We start from the raw sequence: 26755 nt of genomic DNA, 5'->3' as shown, positions 1-26755 counted from the left end.
AAACACAAACATTTTGCCCTGGGAAACTCACATAGGGAAAAACCAAACAACCTTTTCCTTAGAGAAATTGTTCAATTCAACAAGAGATACAATTTGATTCTGATAGTCAAAATAAAGTCAAACTGACTGATAACAAACCTGGTCAATATGCCCAAAGATAGGTCTGCTCTGAATTTGGCCCTTTGCTTAAGAAGTCTGCCCAGAATTTGACCTTCCATAGATGGTCTGTCCATAACCTTTTGTTCTCCCCAGAAGACAATCTGCCCATAACTCGACTTGCTATCTTTCTTCTTGTTCACTTTAACAGGAGACCCGAATTGCTTGAACAGGAGATGATGCGAATCACTTAAGCAGATGATGATCAGAATTTCCCTTTGAAGGAGGCTGAATGGCCTTTATATAGAAGTCAAATGAGCCCGAATAGACACAACTCTGGGGCTGGGCCGACTAGGAGCCGAGCTCATTTTCTGGAGGCAAAAATACATAATTTGAAAATTCAAATTTCCCTCTTTTTGAAGCTGATATGAAGAACATGTCTTGGAATTATTATTACATTTATTTGAAAGGCTAAAAAAAATAATTATGAAGACTGATCATAGCTACAAAATTCAACATGTTGTCGCAAAATATAGCATGCATTGTGATAGAGTTCACAAGGAGAGGGCTGGACCTTGTAGCGACAATGAGGAGCTACTGCCATTGTCACCTCAATAATTCTCTTCCTGCTCTTTAGTGAAATTTCACCACAAGGGAGGTCTCCCTATATTCACCTATAAGGATATGTTGATGGTTGTAGCTCGAGAATGTACTTCTACGCATGCCTAAGTGTATAGGCATGCAAAATTTTTCCCATAGATCTCATTAGGAATCTTGTGCAAGTGTGAGCAAGTTGCTGATATAACTTAGCCTAAGTTTGACTTAGGAAAGAACATAATTATTATGTTGGCTAATTGAGCTAAAGTAAACTTAGAAAAGTGAAATATTTATGGTTATGTTTTATTCTCAACAATTGATCTCAAGTGAAGCAAGATCTAATCTCGGCTGCCAATCACTTTGGAGATTTAGGTTAAGGATTTAACTCAATGTAAAGTTATAAAAGCAATCTAAGGAGAGAAGACAAACCATATAGCAACATAAGACATTGAGAGGAATCTGAGTGAGGAGTGTAATACGCTAGTGTGTTGGGTTCGAGGAATTGCAGGTGGGGTGTAGTCAGTGTTGCGGGGGAGCGCCGCCCCCCTTCGATCCCGCTCCCAATTCGCGCTCCGGGTGGGAGCGGGTCGGGAGCGCGCTCCTGAAAAGGGAGCGATTTCGGCAGTGCGTTCCCTAAAAAAAACGCTCTTTGCCTTTTCGGGAGAGTTTAGCCTTTTTTGCAATTTTTTTTGTTGCAGTAATGTTCCAAATGCAAATTTTTTTCAAAGAAACAAATAAGTTTTGAGTGGGGCAGCTTAATGATCAAGCCTATGGCCCTAGTATTGACATGCGATTCATGGTAATGTTAAATTCTTAAAGTAAAAGTGACATTCTCCTTAATCTTCATTTTCATCCTTTTACTTAAATTTTTAACATTACCCTGAAATGACTCAGGATGTTTGAGAGTGGTTCCGACCTCATTGGATTTCATATGGAGAAAGTAGAATTTTAGATTTCATTCAAAATCCAACAGACTTATCAGTGTTTCAGGATTTTAGGATTGCAATTTTTCCATTGAATTTTGTCATGTATTAGGGTATGGAATTCGTATTTAATCAAGAGCACCAATCCCTCTATGTACTTTGATGTTAGTGACATTGGTTGTCGAACTCCTCTATCATGACCCTCCTAAAAATGTACGCATCACTCAAACAAAATCTTGACTTGACATGCTATGCTTTTTCTATCTTATGTTAATGCTTAGAGGGTGATAATAATGACAAAGATCCCTATACAAATACAAAGGTAATGACAAAGATACCTCTGGATATTAATGCTTAGAGGGTGATATTAATGACAAAGATCTTGATTTTCCAACAAGACTAAAAAATTAGACATTTCTCGTGGTGGCAAGAGGACCAAGCATAAGCAATAGATAATAGATTTACTTGTCTTTTCTAGTTTCTAGTAGTTTTTATAGCTATTGACTCTTTCATATTTATTATGATATTTTTTTAAACAATAGATGAGAATTTAAGTTTGAAGTTGGCAATTATAAATCATTAGTAATGAATTATGAATATGATGCTTCATGAAAGTTGAAAGTTGTTTCATTTCATTTTATAACATTTTATTTCATGTTAGATATTATTTGTTGTAATGGTTACACTTAGCTTAGAAGCACAACATTGGTGATGAATGATGATAAGTGTTATATATTGAATTTTGAAAGCTTGAAACTTTAAGATTGATGAATCACGAGACTCAATATGTTGTATGTTACTATGTTACTAACTTATGGATGTGGTTGATGAAGATTATAACTTCTAGATGATTGTTGTTATATGGTTCAATCTATGTTTTTTTTTATGTTTTTTATATCTAATTCATAATTCTACATGTTTTTGTTGACATATATGTATCAAAATATAAAATTATAAAATATATATATATTATATAAAAGACGCTTGGGGATTTTCTCCCAAACCGAGAGCTTTTGAAAATGTTGCTCCCACTCCCGCTTTCGCTCCTACTCCTCACTTTCGCTCCCGCTCCCAAGTAACACTGGGTATAGTATTGGAGATCCAAATCATTCAAATAGATTGAGGACCAATCTAGGGTCTGATTAGCTAGATCAGATCCAAGGTATATTGTAATCTGTAATTTTCTTAGTTGGGTCATCATCCTAGGATGGGAGCCCAAGTAACTTTTGAATATTAATGAAGAGCTGTTGATTGGGAAAAATCTGGGTGTGTCACTGTGATTGAGATTGGTTAATGTGAAATTTTCTTCTGCTTCTACTAACTAAGTTAAGAATCTAGCACGAGGGCTACTGGGCAGTGAAATGTTAGGTCAAACCAATCGGAAACAAAATCACTGCCACAAGTCCGTAAAGAGTTGCGCAAATGGTGGTCTGCAAGAACAATCACAACCACAAAAGACTGAGTTGAGCAATAGCCAAGAGTGGTTGCAGACAATGCTGTGTGAAGCAATCGTTGAGATTGTGTTGAGGAAGACAGATCCATAGGCAACATGACAAAAGTGTGATCAAGAGACCTTCATCATGAGACACCACATGAATAATTTTGATTTTGGGGGGCATTTTCCATTTTATACCACCTTCGACCACCATTTTTTGCCCCAATTCCTCTCGATCAACCATGAGAAAGATGAAATCCAACATTGTGGAGTAGGATCTGGAATGGGAGATACACTAGATGAGTTCATTAGGTCTATTGTCGCTCAAATTGTAGAGGCACTGTGACAATGACTCAGGTCAGGGGTTGTCAACCTGATCCCCAACCTCTCCGTTCTACCTGTCTCCCAACAACAGACTATGGGGGTAGACCCTATGAAAATGAGATGATGAAGGACAAGTTGGGAACCAACAAGTCCGGGAGACCTAGTTGAGTGGCCTAGCTACTTGGTTAAATTTAGCAAGATTTTAGAGATTAGATTAAATTATATTTGAGACATAGCCTGATGGAGTCAACACTCTTGCTTGTTATAAAATTGAGACCAAGTAACTGGATGGACAACTGTTGCTTGGATGCTTCACTAACCTATATGAATTGCAAATCCTAAGACCTAGGTGTGATGCAAAGATCTTGTTTTTTTTTTTAAATTAAGATGCCTAATCTAAGTGTGACCTTCCCTTAACTGTTTTGATGCTAGGCTCCAAGGTAGGTTGTGGGAAGGAGGCCAACAGGAAGCAAGCAAGGGCCTATTGAGAAATCTAGGGCATTAGTGTTAGATTATTTCTCTTCCATTAGTGACTGCTTGTGAATGCTTTTTACTTCTTTAGCTTAGGATCTTGTTTACGTTAGATTATTAGTGTTCTTCTTCATCAAACAGTAACCTAAGTCACCTGACACGGGGATTCGGGATTTGTAGGATACGGGGATTCGAGTGTTGGATTCGGACACGTTGACCCCCCGGAACAGGACACGTAGGATTTGTTATATATATATATATATATATATATATATAAAAATTAGATATTTCTTACACAAATTCTCATTAATAATACAAATTCATTGATTTCAAACATAGATCTTCATCTAGATGTTAGTTTTACTGTTTACAAAGTAAGTTAGTAACATTATAGCATGCATAGTACATACAAAATTCAAATATCTGCATAAACTCTCACAAACCTCATAAACCCTCCCAAACCTCATAAATCCTCATAAACCCTCACAAACCTCATAAACCTCACTCATAAACCTTCACAAACCTCATAAACCTTATAAACCTTCACTCATAAACCCTCACAAACCTCATAAACCTCATAAACCCTTTCTTTTTTAGGATTCGATTCCCAAAATCGGGACACGATCAGGATTCGATGGTGTCTTGTTAGGACACATGGTGTCCCGTTTTAGGATTTGAATTCCCATCGAATCGTGTCGGATTCGTGGGATTCAGACACGTGGCCTGTTTTGGACGAATCCGGTTTCATAGACAGTAACCGATTGTTAAAATTGGCAACTAGGGCCAAACTCCACATGGGTCATCTTATTTATGGCAACTGATATTTTTCTTGGATTCCTCTCTCCGAGAGGTATAGGATTGATCTAAAGATCATCCGCTTCTGACATGTACAAATGAAGTTATGAATTTATTTTGATTATGGACAAATTGTGAAGGTTGGCCAGCTAACTTATGTAGGCTCAGAAGCCCAATAATCACGTCTATTCATCCTCAACATTGCATATAAATAGAAGGTAACTTAGCCTCATTTGGACACACTCATCTTCACACTTCTCTCTCTCCCCTCATTGATTGGGTATGAATTTCTGGGTCTCTCTCTCTGCACGTCCAAAATTTCAGGAGGCCAAAATTTCAAGAGAGCGAAATTTCAGGAGGCCGAAATTTCAGGAGACGGAATTTATGGACTGTTTGACCAGACTTTGGTTGGGCTGAATTTGACTATTTTGAGGGCTGTTTTATTTTTCTGTTTGAAGGCCGAAGTTAACTAAAGTTGACCGATTTGCTGAGGGCCAAATCTGCCCTGTTGACCAGCATTGACTTTTCTGGTTAGGGCTGTTTTGCTGCTGTTATCAATTATCAGATTTGTAAATTGTACTATCTCTCTCTGCTGAACTATTGAAGACTAAAAGAAGATTTGATCAAGGGTTTCCCCACATTGGGGATTTTCCCTGGCTGGTTCCATATTCTCATGTCTTCTGTCTTGGCTTGTCTTCTGCGTCTATCATTTATGTTCTTTTGTTAGTTAGTGTCATATAATGTTTAATGTGGTTGCTAAATGGATTAATGGACATATGGTTTAATGACGTATCTAATCTAAACAAAGAACACGTTAACTGAAAATTAACATGGAATCAGAGCTAGGTTGAGGACAAGCCCAAGCTAGAAGGAATGCAATCACTGACAAGCTCGTTGGTAAGTCTCCATGACCTCCTCTCTCTTCAGAAGTAAAGGCTTCATCAAAAGGCAGAAGCATTCCCAGGATCGAGTTCCTTGTGACATTAAATCAAATTTTGGCCAAGATCTCCAGCTATATTATCCACATAACAACAGGACTATTCTCCTTATTTCTAAGCATTTGTTTGTGGTGGAAGGTTGAGTTTGGAGATTGGGATTAGCCTCTGTGAATTTACAGTACTTGTTTTGGATAAATAGATCATTAGGCATATCGTTGTTGAACGTTAGCACAAAAGATGTTTTGATCTACGGCACTTCACATGATTCTAATAACTCAGAAATTTTCAGTGCCTTTGGTTTGATTTACTCTTTGGAGAGGTAGGTCGAATACCCAGTCAAGGCTAGGTGCATTGCGAGTTTTCCTTTCTTCATGAGCTGCGTATCAGTGGATGGCTTGTGTGTGTGGGGGTGAAGCACTACTACAGGCAGAACATTTTACATATGTTGGGCACAAATCTAATTTCTTAGAGGCCGCGTTCTACTCCTGTACATAACCATAGGTTTTGAAAGTCATACTAAGATGGACAAAGATCATTCCTGTACACTCTAATGCTGCTGTAGCTTCTCTGTTGGGACTGTGTGCTATCTTAGGAACAAACTTTACGTGGTTTGACAGTGATACAAGCACCGTTATGAAATGTTGTGTCTGTATATCAATTTCGGGGCAGACTCTAAGACTTTACTTACCAGGTTCCATCTTTCTAATTCCCCTCACTGAGTGTTCAAATTTTTGAATGAAGAAACAACCTTTTGTGGGTATTATTGGTCTTTTGGATCAACAAAATTGCAATGGATATTCTATTGAGTTTGAAGAAATTTGTTGGGCTCATTCTCATTTAAAATGATAGACTTAAACTATGGACTGGACTGCCATGAGGAACTATGGACTGGACTGCCATGAGGATCTATAATTGTAATTTACAATAGTGATTTCGATGCTATGTTTTGTCATCCCTGCGCTTGACATTATCCCTCAAATCTGATGACAATGGCATCATAGTAATATCGATCTGTAGTATTGATATCTGTATCACAATACCTCAGCACATCAGCGTCTCAGTGAAGCAGTATTACGATGGTATGGCAGCTCAGAAACTTTGTTGAGAGTGTCATCACTGTTAGGTTGGCATTGCATATGGTCTCACTGCACTTGGATTTACATCTCTCCTATGTAATTATGTGTAGATCAGTTTGAATGCTTGTCAAATCTATATACTTACAGTTCTGAACTAGTGATGATGGCTATGACTGTGTTATGCAGTAGTAACGAAGTCGTGAACAAGACTGATTCACATCTTGGATAGCTTAATCCATTAGATCTTGTACTCTGTATCTTTCTGATGATCTTTCAGTGACAAGTAATTAAAGAAGATCAAAGATCAGGTGCAAGAAGGATCATTTGAAGTCAAGCTTTATTCTTTGCGGATCCTTCTACTTAGTATATATACCTTCAGTAGACTGACCAATATTGGCACTAACAAAAGAAGAATTCATTGTTCTCTCTTTGAAATCTCGTATGGCCTTAGGGAACTTTAAAAGTTTTGGCGAGCTGACAAATTTTGAAAGGGCTTATGGGCTTGTAGCTTACTTCATTCTTTTAAGGATTTCATTGAGCACATTTACAAGTCGTTCTGAGGTAATGAGGTAATCCATATGCTGTAAAAGTGTTAATTCCATCCATAAATAGTCAAAGGTTATACTCCATCTGTAACTTTTCGACTTCCTAAGACAATTCAGAATTCCTGGTAAAGATTGAAATAAAAGGCTCGACTCTCCACTCACTGTTCTATGTATATGGTTCTCATGACTAGTATATTTTGCTTCATTTGGTATCACTGTGGTATTAGCATCTTTGTAGCAGTTGGTCTCACAGTCGTGTGTTGAATAGCATAGTTAGTTTATTTCAGTTCAACGCTTCTATCCACTTGCAACAATTATATTCAGAAACTCAACATCAAGCATGGAAGGTCATCAATGACAGAAGCATTGGCAATGGATCTTGTTCACAATCGAAGTTGTGAACAAGATGTGTAAGATTGAGATAGTCTGATGAATTTAAGGACAAATCTATTTCTTTGTTCTTGACATCTTGCACAAAGGACTTTTGATGAAGTACAAAAGTCGCTGTGTGACAAGTTTTGGGAGGAATACAACATAAAGGAATATCCTGGTTAGGAATGGTTTCGGCATATCGCTCATTTCAACAGATGATTTGAAACTGGATATCCTCGATATAGCAGCACTGTTTATTCCTCGTACAGTAGTTGATGTTATACTTCCTCAATTCAAAGGAAGATGATGAAATTCAGAAGTCAAAGAAAAGTCAATTATCATGGTCATATGGATACAAATGGATGGATGAGAAAATCATCCTTATTGAGTAGTTTCATGCACATTGCAGAAATCATTTAGCAAATTAGCAAGCTCATTGTTGAAAGCTAAATGACCATCTGACGTGTGGCCTCAGAGGGAGCCATACATTATTTCAAGAAAGATAACCATGTCAAAGGGTGTTGATTCATGATAGCTGATTATAATATGAGATCTGATGACTCTAAAAATGATATCCTTGTTATTTAAGAGGCAGCATGATTGGCTGACTTTGATGTATAGACCGAAGGATGGATAGTAGGGTGTAGATGGCTTGATGGATATACTCTGAACAAGCATACTTTTCCAATGTTTAAAGGGAGCCGTGATGTTTATTGGGATCCTCTCATGTAAGAGGGAGTTGGCTTCTGAATTTGAGATGAAGGATCTAGGACCGATGCACTATTTCCTAGGGTTGGAGGTCTGGCAAAAGCCAGGTGAAATTTTCGTCTCTCAAGGAAAATATTTTGTGAAGATGTTGGAAAGATTTGGGATGGTCAACTGCAAGCCTATGACTACTCCGATGGAACTTAACTTTAAGAAGTTATGTGGTAGTGCTGTTGGACCTGAATTGGGAAATGATTATGAGTATCGTCAACTCATGGGAGCACTGATGTTCTTGGTGAACTCCCATCCGGACATATGTTTTGCAGTTAACACATTTAGCCAATACATGGTTGAGCCTCATCATATACATTGGATTGCCGCCAAGAATCTTCTGAGATATCTTCAGGGCACAATCACTCATGGATTGAGATACACTGCCGAAAATGTGAGGCTGCATGGTTATTCTGATGCTGATTGGGCTGGCAGTGTGGTGGATCGCAAGAGCACTTTTGGATGTTGTTTTTCTTTGGGTTTTGCTTCGATATCCTGGATGAGCAGGAAGCAGAAATTGGTTGCCTTGAGCACCACCGAGGCCGAATACATAGCTGCTAGTATGGACATGTGCTGGATACCACCGTGATCCTCTGTGACAACCGGAGTGGGATCCGATTATCAGAGAATCCCGTGTTTCATGATCGCTCCAAGCATATAGATATCAGGTACCATTTTATCCGGGATATGGTACAACGATGAGCAATAAGGCTCTATCACATTGGGATTGATGAGCATGTCGTTGATATTCTGACAAAGCCCCTGGGGAAGGTCAAATTCTTGGCCTTCCGAGAACGACTTGGAGTTGTGGAGAGACCCTCTTATGAAGGCCCTGCATGAGATGGACATTGAGCTTTGGGAGCTCCGGGGGGCTTGGGGTACTTCTTGAAGCTGTGAGCAACCATAGGGTGAATGGTTCAGTCTTCCCTTAGTGGTTTGCTGTGTATAAGGTGAGTGGTTCATCCTTACCCTGTGATAGCCCTTGGCGCCATGTAAGCAGGACAAAAGTGGTTCATCCTTCTCTTGCCGAGACATCCTACCCATGCAGTCTGAGACTCATGGGAAGTACCTCTCATCTGGCCAATGAGTAGGGAAATGAGGATAGGGACCATAGTACTACCGATGGATGCATCGTGTACTACTGTACTCCCTATGGTAGGATGTCCGATATTGATCCGGGATCAATGGGATCTGACTTCGGGTTAGTAAGAGTGGTATGAGACACTCTCTTTTGATTGGGAACTGACTTTGGGTCAGTAAGAGTGGTATGAGACATTCTCTTTTGATTGGAACCGACTTTGGGTCAGTAAGAGTGGTATGAGACACTCTCCTTTTATTTGGGACTAACTTCGGGTCAATAGAGAATGGTATAGTGCATTCTCGATAACTTCTTCTTCTTCATAGTTCAGCAGAGTAGAGTAGTGCATTGATGGTAGAGATAGTACATATTGGCAGATGGAGATGGATTTCTCTCTAGTTGAGAGGGAGTTTTGAAATTGGCAACTAGGGCCAAACTCCACATGGGTCATCTTATTTATGGCAGATGATATTTTTCTTGGATACCTCTCTCCGAGAGGTGTAGGATTGATCTAAAGATCATCCCATTCTAACATGTACAAATGAAGTTATGAATTTATTTTGATTATGGACAAATTGTGAAGGTCGGCCAGCTAACTTATGTAGGTTCAGAAGCCCAACAGTCACGTCTATTCATCCTCAACGTTGCATATAAATAGAAGGTGACTTAACCTCATTTGGACACACTCATCTTCACACTTCTCTCTGTCTCTCTTTCTCCTCATTGATTGGGTACGGATTTTTGGGTCTCTCTCTCTCCAAACGTCCGAAATTTCAGGAGAGCGAAATTTCAGGAGGCCAAAATTTCAAGAGGCCGAAATTTCAGTAGACCGAATTTCTGGATTGTTTGACCAGACGTTGGGCTGAATTTGACTGTTTTGAGGGCTGTTTTATCTTGCTGTTTGGAGGCCGAAGTTGACTGAAGTTGACCGATTTGCTGAGGGTCAAATCTGCCCTGTTGACCAGCATTGACTTTTCTGGTTAGGGCTCTTTTGATGCTGTTATAAATGATCGGATTTGTAAATTGTACTATCTCTCTCTGCTGAACTATTGAAGACTAAAAGAAGATTTGATCGAGGGTTTCCCCACATTGGGGTTTGTCCTTGGCTGGTGCCATATTCTCATGTCTTCTGTCTTGGCTTGTCTTCAGCATCTATTATTTATGTTACTGTCATATAATGTTGCTTAGATTAGATATGTCTAAACAAAGAACATGTTAACTGAAAATTAACACCAATGCATGAACATAAATACACAAGAGACACATCATGTAGACTATGAGCCAGGGCCAAAATCTCTCACTCTTTGAGAGGAAAACCCGCACAAATTCTTCTTATACAGATTCCAATTGACGAATACCAAGACGAAGACCCTTGACCTATTAGCCACTCCAAGACCAAGACACTGCTTCTCTTGACTGTCTTTCCTTCTTCGCAACTTCCTTCGCTTCGACCTTCTTTGCATCCTCACATCAAGATCTTTTCATCATGGTCTTCAAGATTTTCTTTCTCGCTGTGATCTACTGTGGTGCACTATGAATTTTATATCATCTTTTTCGCTGCTACCCGAATAGTATAGGGATCCGAATTTCCTTCACCGAGAATATAACTGATCTGATTCCTTACTGTCTCTTATCCGCCGAAATTTCAGAGATGTATATCAGAACATGTCTATGCTGCTACTTATCCGAATATCACAGAGATCTGTGAGGTATTGTTACTAGATCTCCTCGCTGACTTTTCCTTATTCGAATTCTGTACAGTGGACAGACCTCCAAAATACTTCACTGTGACATCCAAAATCCTTTTACTGTGACTGCCCTCCGAAACTACAGAAGGATCCGAGTTCCTGAACTGGTTACCCATCCGAAATTACTGAACTTCTCACTGTAATTGTTATGTGAAAATCTCAGAGACAGATCCGATTTCTGTGTCCTAATGCGAAGAGCCTAGCTGGGTATATATAGTAGTTCGACCATATATTAAGCTGACCTTAACATCCGAATAGGTGTGACATTTTAGGTGAGCCGACATAAGTTTATTTTCTCCATATTGCAGGCCGACATCAAGAGGACTGTGCTTGTCTTTTGGAGGGCTATTTTTACAGTCCTATAAACTAGAATACTCTTGACATATGAAATTGACTCTTTGAAAAAGCCTAAAGCTCTCAATGGGAGTTATCTAGAAATAAAAACTCTTGCTCATGAAACCCATGAAGCAAGGCATTAAAAAAATAATTTTATTCTTTTTATTTCATCATTCACAAAGATCATAATTACATGTCATTATGAAGACCGAACCTAGTTACATTTTATAACAAGGGCTTGATTAACGATACCTTCTGTTAGGCTCCTACCACCTGACTGCAAGGTCACTGTGTTAACCACCGAAGTGTTGCTAAGCCTCTAAAGATGAGAAGGGTGGCCCTAGAAGTCTATCAACCAAGCTTATGCTTTGAGGTAAGTTATTAATGCAACTAAACTTAGGATGCAATGCAAAATTATGACCAAGTTAGATAGTTTCAATGAGATGACAATATGCTTTAATGTAAAAATGTAAACTACTTATAACTGAGAGATATTAAATTAGAACACAAGGCTACAAGATTCCAATAGCAAGTTAATGAAGCAAGCTTAACATTTCTCAATGAAACAATGATAATGATGACAACAATATCAAATGCCTTTAGTTATAGTGGAAATGATACAAGTAACTGGAAGACAAATGAGATTGCTAACAGTGATTTTGATGAAAGAGACAAAACAACTGAAATCCTAACTAACTAGAGGAAAGGCTATTTCCAAGGCTGTTCCATTCTTTGAAAATAAGCAACTCAGCAACACAACCTCTTCAAGCTATCCAAATGCACATTGATCAATTTCAGAGAACGGAATAAATGCACCAGACCTCAAAGATGCCACTGTCAGTCAGGATATCAGGTCACTGTAACCAAGATCAGTCAACAGGGGAGCTCACAGTCATGCAAGAATAAGAGATAGAACACTTATTAACTTCTGTGATTAATGTGTGATAATTTTAATGTTTTAAGCTTATTATTAATATTATTCTTGTATGATTAGCCTCTGTATGATAATGCTTCAAATCTGACTGCTATGGCGGTCTGCAAAAGATGATAATGTAGGAGGATGAAGGTCTTAAAGCCTTGCGACCTTACATGGTGATTTGTATATGAATTTGCAAACCACAAATGAGCAAGTCCAAGCCCCAAATTAGTAGTATAACCCTTCAGAAATGCAACGCTGCCCCTGCAACCACAGAACGTTATGTGTAGATATGATAAAGAGTAAAGACAAACCAGCAAAGGCTGGTGTATCAAGTCTAAAGGCTAAATGACAACGTTTAGGCTTCAAACAAGTAGTGAATCTCCTCCAAAATTGCAATGTAATCCCTGCAGCCACAAATCTGTTAGCCCTAGAAGAAATTCATTAATGAAAAAGACTTCTAATTGCTTGCGGCATAGGCGTAGGCTAGACAAGAGGCAAAGAATGAAGGATGGTACTAATCATGAGGATCCTGATATAAACGATGGTGAAACATTGCTTATCGAAGAGTGATGGGACATGGATGGTGGTGCTGCCCCACACTTCAACATTTGGCAACGTGAGTGCTTTCACAATTGGTGAACACTTCTTTTGTAAAGAGGTGTTTGGCAACTAGCTTAGTTTATTGTTTGGAGTGTTTGGACCTTTTGGTCTTCATAGTTCGGTGTGTAGATGGCCTATTTTTGTAAACATAACTTTTTGGTCATGTTATTGTTGATAGTTGCCAGATAACCTATTTCATTCTGTAAGTTAATGGTCTACTTTCTTTATTGTGGCTTGAAAATTTGTATGATTATTTGTACATGCTAGAATCTAGATGATTGATGCTCAAATAATTAATCATTATTGTACTATGGATGCCGTTTCTATCTTCAGTGATGTACAAAAATGCAAGTTTTCGTATATTTTGCAAATAATTTGGCATTCTGGATGTGTTTTTTTTGAATATAAATGCAATCCTCGCTCTCTCACTCTGTGAGAGAGAGAGAGAGAGAGAGAGAGAGAGAGAGATTGATGCTCCTATATATATATATATATATATATATATAGATATATGGATTGATGCTCCCGGGAAGTTCGACTCCCGGGGATTTTTGGAAAATGATGCTCTTTCTCCCTCAATCTTGGTCAGCAGTTAAGTCCATTTGATAAAGTTAACTCACCCTACAAGGAGAGAATTTAAAAGTAAAGACGATAGAATAAAAAGATACTGTTGTAACCATTATTACTATTAGTGTTGTTGGTCAAAACTTTGATGTCATAAGATAATGAGGGCTGTATACAACCGTCTTGTTCTAATGGAATTTGTGGTGCAAAATGGGAATTGTTTTTTTTGCTACAGTATGTTTGTCTATGGGTATCTGGATAACTATAAGCTTGTTTTTTAACAAAATTCTGAAACTAAAATTTGAAATTTTTATATTTTGGCTAACAAAATTATATCCATGTGTGCATTGTTCAGGCCCTTGAACAATTCAGAAAACAAGAAGTTGATTTTCTTATTGCGACTGATGTAGCAGCTCGGGTAAGTGTAAACATTAGAAAACTACTGACATTCTTCTCCTGGTTGGTATCTACTATCACTAACTGCACTTGAGAAATTTTTGGCAAGGTTACTTGGTTTTAGTGTCAGACAATTGTTATTGTTTTTGTTCTGAGTTTTCATTTTATGTTTTGAAATGCAGGGCCTGGACATCATCGGTGTTAAAACAGTAATAAACTTTGCATGTCCTCGTGATATCACATCGTAAGGGTTTATACAGGTTCAAATTTTCGGTGCAGTTTTTTTATTGTTTGAAGGAATTAGGAATCGGAATGTAACTTATGCATGACTATACTTGTTGGTAATAAATTAATAGAAGTCTGTTCTGTCCACAGGATAATTTTCATTGAAGTGAACCTGTGAGAACTGAATTAAAAGATTTTCTTCGAATTTGATTTCAGAAAACTGGATTTTCAACCCATGATTTTATGCTACATTAACTTGTCCATTTTGATATGTGGGGGAGTACATGTAGATTTTATTAGTGGACATGTGAAAATAACCAAATAATGTGGTGGTGTAATCCATTGCTCTTGTCAGATGATTTAAACAAGAATATTGTTTCGGCCAAATAATATAATGGTCTACTCCTGTGCATATGCTGGACAAGTTAATCACCAATATTGTTTTGATGAAAGTAACTCCTAACTTATATACCTACTTCAGTCAAAGCTGATTTCTTCTGTAATGCACGTGTTGGATTTATCATTTTTTATATTTTTGAGCCTAAAATGTGTCACTGATATTGTATTGTAATTTAGCCAAATAAAATACTGACCAAGGAGTACGTGATTTCCTAAGTGCTTTTACAAGGAGAACTATGGGAAAGAGGGTTTGTGTCTTGCGTCAAAGCTCTTCTGAAGATATATGAATAAATTAAAATTCATTGGGGAAATTAGGAATATGAATCAATTAAACGAATGACCTAGAAGCTGAAATTCCTGTAGACCTGTCTCATTATATTTTTAAAAATTTATCTTCTATTAAATTTTTGTATTTTTTTAGAACAGTAGAATACATCAAATGGACTAGAGTTGAGAATTTTATTCTGACATAAATTTTAGATTTTGTAGGAAACCTGAGTTGACAATTTTTATCTGAATGCTGCATTTTCTGTTGAATGGTGTTGTCATTGATGCCGACGTTTGTCTTTGAACGCTCTTAATATTTGCCTATGGATTGCGTTGATTGGAAGCTCCATTGGTCAAGGAGCCCTGGACGGATGAGAAGCTCCTGTGGTGTGGTCATGATGCCCCGCCTTTGGTGAAGAATTTGGATGGGAAAATCATTGTTTTTTGCTCTCAAGACCATCTTCACGGTTGAGGAGATATGTCCAGTCAAAGTTGGAGCTGCAAATATGTGGTCAAGGAGCCCCAAAATTGAACGTTGAAAGGCAGCATTGATTTTGGCATTTATATTCTTGAAAATTTGTTTAATTTTTATTGGTCTTGAGTTGACTAATCAGCCCTCCAACTAAGGCATATCATTACCCATTTCAGCTGGCTAAGAAAGATTATATCAAAGCTTTTTTTATTGAGAAAATATTTAAAAATTTGGAAGCTTAGGTCGGTTCTATAATTTGAAAATTTAAATTTCAATGTTCGAATTTATTCTGGGCATTCTCTTTAAGGTTGGCTCTGTCTTTTTGCGCAGTCAGCCACCCCTTCAAAGCCTCTCCATCATTTATATATAGAAGAACTCGTTCTATCCAAAGGGCACGAATCATTAACTCGCAAATCTGAGGTTAGAAGAACATGTTTTCTCCAAAGGCTATGAATCATTAACTCACAAATCTGAGGCCATCTTTTCTTTTCTGAGGCCAAGAGCAGCACATATATCCTTAAGCTAAGTTACCAGGAAATGGAAACGGATACGGATCCACCAGATTTTTGAAAAGCCCGGATCCAGATACCGTGGGGAAATGCCACATATACAAAATACACGAATACTTTTTTAATTTTAAAAAACATATTCAAAGTTAGAAATAAAAGCCATTCATGAATGACAACGTTAGAACTGAAATCATTAGTTAATTCATAAATCTGAAGATTGAAATCTTGATGCACCATGCTCTATTCAAAAAGGATAACTGTTAATACAAAATTGAGTGTCTCATCAATGATCACTCTATTGATATGATGATGTACAGTAGGTATAACTACATGTCAAAAAATGGCTCTATATGCTTATCAATTGAATATTTCAACTCTACATCTTAATCAACCTGTCATATTCCTTCATATTTGCCTTAAAGTTTAAAAATTCCCATCAAGTTACAGTGGTAAATGAATGTTGTACATTGTTTGAGAACATGCTATAGTATATGTATCATACTGTTCTAAGAGGACTCTTCACCTAGAGTTGGATGGGATTGATCTAATTAAATTATTAATGACAACCATCCATTATACACTATATATTATTATCTATGTATTGTCTTAAAGCTTTCTTGTTAGCATTATCAAAAATTGAAAATTAACATTTTGATGTGTCAAACCTTTCCTACTAGCATTATCATGTGCTATACAACCTGTAGATATTTAATAACTTATACAACTATACAACCTACATATTACTAATAAGTGATCTAATTAAAAATCTAAATAGAATATTTAATTTTTAGGGTTTCAAATAGGTGGCAAATATCATTAAAAAAATAAAAAAATAAACCAAAATCTCTAATGTTATTTTCTTAGGATTCGGCGTGTGAGGGTTAGATGGCTCAAGATCCGTTTCAATAGCATTGGATTTGTCTCTGGGTTTGAAGGATCTGTTTATGTGGCGGATCCTATGTGGATCTGGGTTGGTCTGTATCCATATCTGTATCTGAAACGAGGATCCACAAATATGGCATCAGGACCCCGTGGATCAGGTAACATAAAGCCTAAGGAGAAGGCTGTTGTAATTCCTAAGTTTAACCCGTTAGAAATTCTTCCTGCACTATTTGGTTTATTTCACCTACTTGTTTATTTCTTAACAAGTTATTTAACCATATAAATACTGAAATTAAACACAAAAGCAGTCTCAACCATCTACAATTCATCAACTGAAAATAACAAACAAACACACAAGGGACACCGTTATTTTTGGACAATCGTCCCCGGAAAAACCCAACTTGGGAAAACCGGTGCAGCAGTTCTGAGGGTTTTATTATTAAACAACTTTCTTGAGTACAACTAGGGTGCCAAACTGGCTCACCCAACATAGATATCTATCTGGCAGTAATATCTCTCTTCGAAAGCAAATATTCAGCAAGTCTGCTCCATGAAAATCTCTCCAACGCTTCTTTGAGGCTCTACGTCAGCCCTCCTGGCCTCTGTGTCACTCTAAAGCCCCTTGTGTCAGCCTTTTGCTGCTCTGCGCTGGCTCTCTGGCCTTTTACGTCACCCAAGCAGGCCTTGCTAGCCTCTGCGCAGTCACTCTGGCCCTCTGCGTGGCTCTTGTTGGCTCTGTGTAGCCTCCTTTGCCTCTGCGTTGGTCCTTTGGCACTATCTCTGCCTCTCTACTATGCATTCACTTCCTCTCGCTGCAACTCTGATCACTTGTTCGAATTTTCTCAACAAATCCCGCTCCAGAAAATTGAACAGACTGATCAATCTTGGTGTATCTCCAACTGACCCTCAAGCCTCCTCTTATACTTTTTCTGTTGAGTCTTCAATGACAGAGATTACATTTTTAATCAACGGCTAAGATTAGATTTGGCTTGATCCATGTCATTTAGAACCTTCTAATCTAGTTTTATATTAATGCCCATTAATATTTTTATTTTCCTAAGTTTAACTTAGGAACCCATTAAAAATATTAATTATTTTAACATCTCTCTGTTAAAATTGGCAACTAGGGCCAAACTCCATGTGGGTCATCTTATTTATGGCAACTGTTATTTTTCTTGGATTCCTCTCATCGAGAGGTGTAGGATTGATCTAAAGATCATTTGATTCTGACAAGTATTCATGGAGATATGAATTTATTTGTGTTATGTGACAATTTGTCAAGGTCGGCCAGCAACCAAATTGCCCTAAAAAGAGGTGGCTTGCTAGTCATTTGCACACACTCTTCTTGTGGTCTCTTCCTCTCCACTTGTCTTTGGGTTTTGGTGGGAGGAGAGATCCTAAGAGATACACTACCCTAAGAAGAGCTGTCCTAGATGCTGCCATGGGGAAGAAAGATCTACGTAGATCCTAGAAGATGATGCCCTAGCTCTACGTGCCCTAGATCTAGGACGCAGTCATGTGGAGAAGACATACCCTAGATCTAGGACACTGTCATGATGAAGCTGCCTAAGACGTGGTCATGTTGAAGCTGCCCTAAACATAGTCAAGGTGGAGACCTAAGTGCAACCCTAAACACAATCAAGGTGGAGACCTAAACGCAGTCAAGTGGAGGACTGCTTCAAGGGTTGAACAAGGTCCGAAGTCTGGCAGGAAGCTTTGATGCTTATTGTGCTAGGCCAAGGCCTTAGGAGCTGAACGCTAGCTTGTTTAAAGGCTAACAGATGGGTTGTACCATTGTTGGAGGGTGTCATGAGCAGTAGTAGTGTTGTGTGGTAGGCCACATGCCATACCACTACAACAAAGCTAGCGTGGGCAGATTTGAGGGCTGTCTTGAGCCCATACCTTCAATGTGGAGGAGGAGCATCTCTCCTTGCCTAGTCTGCAGTTTTTGGAGGGTTGTTCAGGGACTGTTGAGAGGAGTTTAGGGCTACAACAATATGCCCAAGTGCCCTAACTATAACACTCAGGAACAAAAAGTGACAAGCATATTTGGAGCAGTGTTAGAGGTGCGTTGGGTCAAGGATATTGACCAGATTTGGATTAGATTTGGAGCAGCCTATGGGAGCCACGTGTTGGGTTAACATGGAGTGTTGAATACCCCAAAGGGGTGTAGCATGATGTGATGGATGCAACAACATGGTATATTGCAGCAACATGGTGCAGTAAGGTGCATGGAACATCATAATGTAAATGGCAGCAGCATGAGTGCAACTAGTAGGATGCAGCAGTATGATGATAAATGTTGTAACATGATGGGTATAGTGATGAAGTGTACCGTAAGCATGATGGGCACAGTGAGGTACAACATGATGATGCAACACAGGGAGGTGCAACAGTTTGATGTGTGTAGCATAGTAATCAGGTCCAGCATGATGATTGGGTGCATCATAGTGATGGAGTCACCTTGGAGGATCAGTGGATGCAGTATGCCTTCACTTGAGCTCAGATCAACTACCTCATATGCCATCTTCTTAGAGATGATCTCTGCTCTTATTTAGATAAGTCAAAATGTTGACTTCTGATGTATATGTACTCTCTCTCTCTGCTGAACTATTGAAGAACATATAAGAATAATTGATCAAGGGTTTCCCCACATTAGGGTTTGTCCAAGAGTTTGGGTACCTCAAGGATCTTGCCCCACATATCTTGTAGTCGTCCTGGCTACAACTCGATGTCTCCCCACCTCTTCTCTAGAGGTACATGAGCAATCATGGCACAATCGTCATCATCCTCTACCTCCTTTTCCGCCTTAGCTGGCGCTCCCTTGGAGTCAGACGCCTCTCCCTTATTCTTCTTCCTGGGGCATTGGCTTGCATAATGGCCCAACTCCCCACAGTTGAAGCACTTTATATTGGAGAGGTCCTTTTTCCTCCTCTTCCCTTGCTGCCCCGCAGATGCCAGAGCCGCATCCTCTTCCTCCTCTTTCTTGACCTAGGCTCCTTTGCCGCTACTTCCCGCCTTGGTTAGCCATCTGATCTCTTCTTGGCGAAGAGCTGCCCACATCTCTTCCCATCCTAGAGAGTAACTCTGCCCAAAATGCTTTGGACAAATGTCTCCCAATCCTCAAAGACTGCATTCAAGGTGGTTCTTACCATGAACTCCTGATCTGGCATGGCCCCTATGGAAGTAAGTTGGTCTCGAATCTCCTGCAACCTGCTGAGCTATAGATCTATTTGCTCCCCCTTCTACATCTGATATGATGACCACTGATTTTCTAGTAGCATCTTCCTTTGCACGGAAGTGCCCTGATATAATGTCGTCAAGGTATCCCACATTTCCTTTGCCGTGTTCTTCTCGACAATATGCTGAATTACATGATCCTTGACCCCATCAAGGATTATGCATTTTGCCTTGGCCATTGCATCCTCATACCTTTCATTATCAGCCAGGTCAACTGGGATAGCCACGGTTCTCAAGGCGAAGCCGTTGATGCGATGTTTATCTAGAATAGATAGGATCCTGGCCTTCTAGATGACAAAGTTGGAAACTCCATCCAACTTGTCTTGATCTCTTAGTCCGTTCATTGCCATCTTTGCTCTTCTCTTGGACTCCCTCTTGGAAGGTCTCTCCTAGACTCCCTCTGAGTCTCGATTTCCCTCCTGGAAATCCTCCTGCCAACTGTCTAACTGCTCCTCTTCAATCCTCTATGCACCTGCAATACGGATCTAGATTTCTTGTCTACAAATCCCTCAAGGTAGCGGATCCCTCTACCTTGGTTTTGTCTCGTTAGGTACTGTTCTGCTTCGACAACAACAACACCCCACTAGTTTCCCAATCCACAATCTGCCCATAGCTCCTTAGGCCCCAACAACTGAAGAAATTGAGCCTCTTAGCTCTGCGGAATCCAAGCAAGGCTGAATCGCTCCTCTGGCCATCTATGTCAAGCTTACCTGACTGAGTAGGATGATGTGGCTCTTCGTGAGCTCTTCTGCCCCTCTCTGCCTCTACGTTGGCCTCTCTCTGGCTCGAAATGATGACGCAGGCCCACTGCATCACTCCTTGTCTGCTGCCTTCTGCTTAGGAACAACTCTGTCTGTCGGGATGGTTGTTTCTGCTGCAAATTTTCTGATTTAGTTGGTGCCTTCAGCTCTCTTGTGATCTGCAACGCTCCGATACTATGTTGAAATTTCTAAGTTTAACCCATTAGAATTTCTTCCTGCACTATTTGGTTTATTTCACCTACTTGTTTATTTCTTAACAAATTATTTAACCATATAAATATTGAAAATAAACACAAATGCAACCTCAATCATCTACAGATCATCAATTGAAAATAACAGACAAACACACGAGGGACACCGTTATTTTTGGACAATTGTCCCCAAAAAAACTCAACTTGGGAAAACTGGTGGAACAATTTTGAGGGTTTTATTATTAAGCAGATTTCTTGAGTACAACTAGGGTGCCAAACTGGCTCACCCAACAAAGATATCTATCTGGCAGTAATACCTCTCTTCGGAAGCAGAGATTCAGTGAGTCTGCTCCATGAAAATCTCTCCAATGCTTCTTTGAGGCTCCGCGTCAGCCCTCCTGGCCTTTGCATCACTTTGAAGCCCCCTGCGTTAGCCTTCTGTTGCTCTGCGCTGGCTCTCTGGCCTTCTGTGCCATCGACACAGGCCCTGCAAGCCTCTGCACAGTCACTCTGTTCCTTTGCATGGCTCCTGCTAGCTCTGCGTAGCCTCCTCTGCCTCTGCACTGGTCCTTCGACACTATCTCTGCCTCTCTGCTATGCATTCACTGCCGCTCGCTGCAACTCTGATCACTTGTTCAAATTTTCTCAGCAAACCCCGCTCTAGAAAATCGAATTGACTGATCAATCTTGGTGTATCTCCAATTGACCCTCAAGCCTCCTCTTATATTTTTTCTGTTGAGTCTTCAACGACCGAGATTACATCTCTAATCAACGGCTAATATTAGATTTGGCTTCATCCATGTCATTTAGAACCTTCTAACCCAGTTTTATATTAATACCCATTAATATTTTTATTTTCCTAAGTTTAGACTTAGGAACCCATTAAAAATATTAATTACTTTAATATCTATCTAACCGGGTGGAATTTCCCCAAACGATTTTTGGGTCTTGGGGATCTCATGTGCTTTAGCCTCTCCACCAATTTTCATGGCTAGAGCACATCTGATGCTACCACAAATCAACAAAGGCCATGATCTCTGCACTTAAATTCACTTATCTTTCTATGGTTATTTGGGATTTCTAGGCATCCTTTTCATATCCTTTGATAGTGTTCTTCACTGTGATGGGAATCAAATTTATGAGGACTAATTCGTTGAGTTAATGGCCTGCTTTGTGGCCTAATTCGCATCTTTTCAAGAATACAATGTTATGAACATAAATTATGTAAAAAGAAATAAAAATAGATAATAAATAATAATCATAATAATAAATAATAAGTAAATTAACTAATGGGTAGTTAGTAATAATGAAAAGGCATGTCTTAAAGACATGCATGTTCGTGAAAGGGTACTTACCTGTCTATATATATAGGACCCTCATTTTCATTTGTAATCATTCTACATTCATTCTTTTTTCCCCAGGAAAATAACGTAATTTTCATTAAATAAGTTTAAGAAAATTACATGTTGTGAACCAACATGTATGAAATGCTTTCATTTCTGAATAGAAACAATCCAAGATCATAAACAATATTTACATAACAACCCGATCAAACAATAAAAACAGAGGCTGCGGAAGCCATAAGTCCAAAAAACAGGCTAGCTCAAAAAACTAGTAACTACAAAAAGCAAAAAGAATGATTCTCATGATCATTCCGAGAGGTTTTCCTCCCCTTCTATGAACGGGCGATGAAAGATCTGGAAGAAAGCCCCTTCCCTGTACTCTTGAATCAACCAGTGACCTCTAATCATTTGCGCGACCTATTTGGATAGAAGATCAACGACTTCATTCCTTGCCTTGTATATATGAGAGCAGACAAAAAAACTCAAACTGAGATTTTAAAGATAAAGCATCGTCCAACAAATCCCTGAGTGTGTACAAGTGACAGAGATAGACCCCATTAATCCAATTAATGATATGCTGAGAGTCCCCGAAAATCTGAATCTTGTGGCAATTTTGTTCCCTGGCGAAAAGGAGGAGATGTCTAAGGCTGTTTAACTCTGCAAAGTTGTTTGTGCCTCTCCCTAAACCGACTTTAATTCCGAAGCAAATAGAGTCATTTAAATGAAGGACAACCCCCCCCACATCCTTTGGCTTGCACCTAGCCATCGAAATAAGCCCAAGGCAAGCTTTTGTCTATAACTTCAGGGCTTATGACCCTAATATTTTGCCGAACCAGATCCTCAAGAATCAAATTATAAATAGCCAACATGTGATTGTAAGAGACAGCCCATTGAATTGGTGACTCCAGAAAAATCAGGTGATTTCTAAACAGCCAAATACCCCAATAAATAATGAGGGGCAAATTTCTGACTTTCTGGGAGGCCGTAGCCGACCACCACCTTGCCAGGCATCATTTATGTTTTGGCCTTCCCATTGAAAATCAATAGTGAGCGCTGCTGTAATGAAAGACCAAATCTCAACCGAAACCGGGTAATGGAGAAAAAGGTGTTCCATATCCTCAGCTTCTGCTTTACAAAGGCAACATCTGGAGGGGCCCTGCACCATACGCTTACTCAAGTTTGCTTCAGTAGGAACTTTATTAGTGAGGATGCACCACATGAAGAGATGAGACTTGTAGGGGGCTTTCAATTTCCATAAATGACGCCACCACCAACAACCCTCGCCCAAGACTCGAGCCTCCATGATTGCAGAGACGCCATCTTTTGGGGTGTGCCTACCAGTTGGGGCCTTAGCCCAAATGAGGTCATCTGCCCTATCAGAAATTCTGATGTTGGCTTCCTCCAAAGCCCCCACAAACTGAAACCAGACCCTACTCCATCTTTCCTCTAAACCTAGGTTCTCGAAATCCAACCATTGCAGCCTCGGGCAATCAAGGCGCCGCATTGCCGCAATGTGTGCTAACAGAGTGAAGCCCGCCTCCGACAAGTCCTGGCGCATTTCCCTTGGAAGGATGTGCGCGTTCCCACTACCAGCCCAAGCGTCCGTGCCAATTCTAACTTGTACACCATCGCCAATTCTCCAAGCCAAACCATCCTTGGTAATGCTGAAGGATTGATCAATGGCTTTCCAGATGATCAAGACACCCAAAATATTTTGACATGGGCTTCTAATCCATTCAATAACAGATAGGGGGTAGATGTACTTGTTGTAAACCACCTCCTTCCAGAGGTTGTCTGAGTTTATAATTTGCCACCCCATCTTTGCCCCCAACGCTTTTGCAAAAACCTGGGGTTCCTTCAGTCCCCACCCAACCCACTTTTTTGGTTTTGCAATATTGTCCCAGCTAACCCATGCAAAAGTGTGCCCCCAATTTTGTCCCCTCCAAAGGAATCGACAACAAATCTGCTAAATCCTGCGAAGAATTCCTCTAGGGATCCAGGCTAGGGACATCCAATATACCGGGATAGCCTCTAGCACAAATTTAATCAGAGTGAGCCTACCTACTCTTGAGAGCGATCTTTGCTTCCAGATGTTGATACGACCTTCAATTTTTGTTAACAGCCACGACCAGTCAGCAATACGGTATCCATTCGGCTTCAGCCTGAATCCTAAATACTTGAGACCAGAATCCAGCTCCTGTGTGACGAAAGCAAAGTGTTGGGAAGCAAATCTTTGTTCATTTTGCAGACATGAATTGGAAATAATAGTTGATTTGTTATAATTCGGCTCCATACTTGTTGCTTTACAAAATAGAGATAGGATGGACTTGAAACAAGAGGAGTCACGGTATGTGCCATTTAAGAAAATACGTACATCATCTACAAACAAAAGATGTGAGACGACAATCTTGTTTATGTGCGACCGAGACGCCTCCCAGGTCCCCAGCTGAGCGAGCATTTTTTAACAACCTACTTAAACCTTCCATTATTAGAAGAAACAACAAAGGGGAAAGAGGGTAGCCCTATCTTAGCCCTCTTTCAGCATGGAAGAACCCCGATGTCCCCCCATTAATGAGTACACTAAACGAAACTGAGGTGAAATAACACATAATCCAATTGATAAAAGGATGAGGGAAATCAATGTGAGTAAGAATGAGCTGAATGTAGGACCAACTCACACGATCAAAAGCTTTGGACAGGTCAATCTTGAGGATAACAACCTTTTTGGAAAGGGATTTGATCGAGTGAAGGCCTTCTTGAGCAGTACTTATGGCTTCATGGATTTGGCGGTGACGAAGAAAGGCAAACTGTTCCTTTGAAATCATCCTGGATAGAATAGGCTTAATACGAAGGGCTATGATTTATGAATTGATCTTGTAGACACGATTACAGAGGGAAATGGGCCTAAAATCATCAAAAGTAAGGGGCTTGTCCACCTTCGGGATGAGAGCCAGGAAAGTAGAGTTGAAACCTTCAGATATCCTACCTGAGTTTCTGCACTCCTCAATGGCCAACCGAAGGTCCTGTCCAATGAGGTCAAAGAAGAAAATGTAGAATTCCATGGCCCAACCATCCGACCTCGGGCTCTTGTCCTTGTTGAAGCATTTTAGAGCAGCTTCCAATTCCCCCATTGAAATTGGCAGGTTTAAAGCCTCCACTTCATCCTCCTCAACAAACCTAGGCATGACCTCTGCGACCCGGAGAATTTCAGCGATGGTGGTTCCCCTCGAATCCTTGTAAATTTTAGAGAAATGCCGAATGCCCATGTCAGCAAGCTGTATGAATGAACTGGCCTCCTTGCCTGACTGATCCTTCAACTCCCAGATCGTATTAATAGATTTTCTATCTCTGGCGTATTGCTGAATTTTTTTTGTGTTTTCGTCACCCGCCTTTAACCATAGCGCTTTTGACGTAGCAGCTTGATCACTTCTCTCTCTCTCTAATTTAATTAATTGGTCCTTTGCTTCTAGGGATGCATAGCTAGTCAGCCCCAAAAACTCAATTGTTTTAGAACCCCTTCAATTCTTTTTAACTCCTCTCCACCCCGTTTCTGCTTGGACCTAGTCCATTTGATTGTTTTCTCTTTTAAGCAGGCTAGGTTGTTTGCGATAACCACCGCCGACGAGGGACCAAAATCTAGGCTGTAGTGAATCCAATTTTTCCCGACGATATCAAGGAATTCAGCCTCATCCAACTAAGATGCATTGAATTTGAAAGGCGAGCTTGGTTTGACATAATAATCCTCAATTTCTAAGAACATCGGTGAATGATTAGAGTAGCCCCCCGAACCCACCCATTGTTGAATTCGGTCTAAACGGTTCAACACGGGAGCCTTGATTAGGAATCGATCCAACCTTCTAGCCAATGCATCCACCCCCGTCTTGCGATTCCTCCATGTTGGCAAGATTTGTGCCATGTCAATGTTTATCAGGTTATGGTCATCCAACAGACCTTCAAAGAATCCTGTTAAATTGTCTGTCTGAGCTTTATGCCCCCAAGATTCTGCTAGCCCGAGAGAGAAATTGAGGTCGCCACCAATAATCAGATTCTCAACTTGCATAAAATTTGCCTAGAGCAGGTTCTCCCAATAAGTCTATTGACCATGGAATGCATGCTTCTTAGAGAAAGGTACCAAAATTGGTTATGTCTCTCTTCTAAAGATTTTTTTGTGCATTAAGTTTGAAGGTTGTGTCAAGGTGGTGGGGAGTGGCATCAAGATAAATAGAGTAGGGAGGGAAGTGGTGGATCAAAATACCAATTTAGTAAAGAAATGATTGTGCTACAATGAACCAACACGGGTGCTCCTTGACTCATCAAGGGAGATGTTAGTTTCTCGAAGGAGAAAAGTGCCAAAAGTGGTATCTCTCACATGCTAAGGAAGAGTTTGTCATTTGTATAATTTTTTGAAAATAGATGATAAATCGTATGGTTGTCTTAAGTTGAAGGGGATATGCAGTAAACTCTAGTAGTATAATATATTGGCGAAATTTTTGTTTG

At 39.7% G+C, this 26755-nt stretch overlaps 1 protein-coding gene across 1 annotated transcript in view; it reads left to right on the top strand.

The window, feature by feature from the left end:
- The window catches only part of LOC149178772 (DEA(D/H)-box RNA helicase family protein), a 288841-nt gene that overhangs the window by 147220 nt on the left and 114866 nt on the right, over window positions 1-26755 (top strand). The window contains exons 10-11 of the mRNA XM_089420426.1: window positions 13929-13991; window positions 14152-14213. Of these exons, the coding sequence (XP_089276552.1) occupies window positions 13929-13991; window positions 14152-14213 (125 nt within the window). The remainder of the gene's footprint in view (window positions 1-13928; window positions 13992-14151; window positions 14214-26755) is intronic.

This window comes from Pinus tabuliformis, chromosome 4_1 (genome assembly GCF_031772625.1).
Source record: "Pinus tabuliformis cultivar Carrire ecotype Pingquan chromosome 4_1, CPIR1, whole genome shotgun sequence".
In the NCBI taxonomy this organism is placed as follows: Eukaryota; Viridiplantae; Streptophyta; class Pinopsida; order Pinales; family Pinaceae; genus Pinus; species Pinus tabuliformis.
The sequence above is the reverse complement of the archived record's forward strand: the minus strand, read 5'-3'. Positions and strand labels throughout refer to the sequence as shown.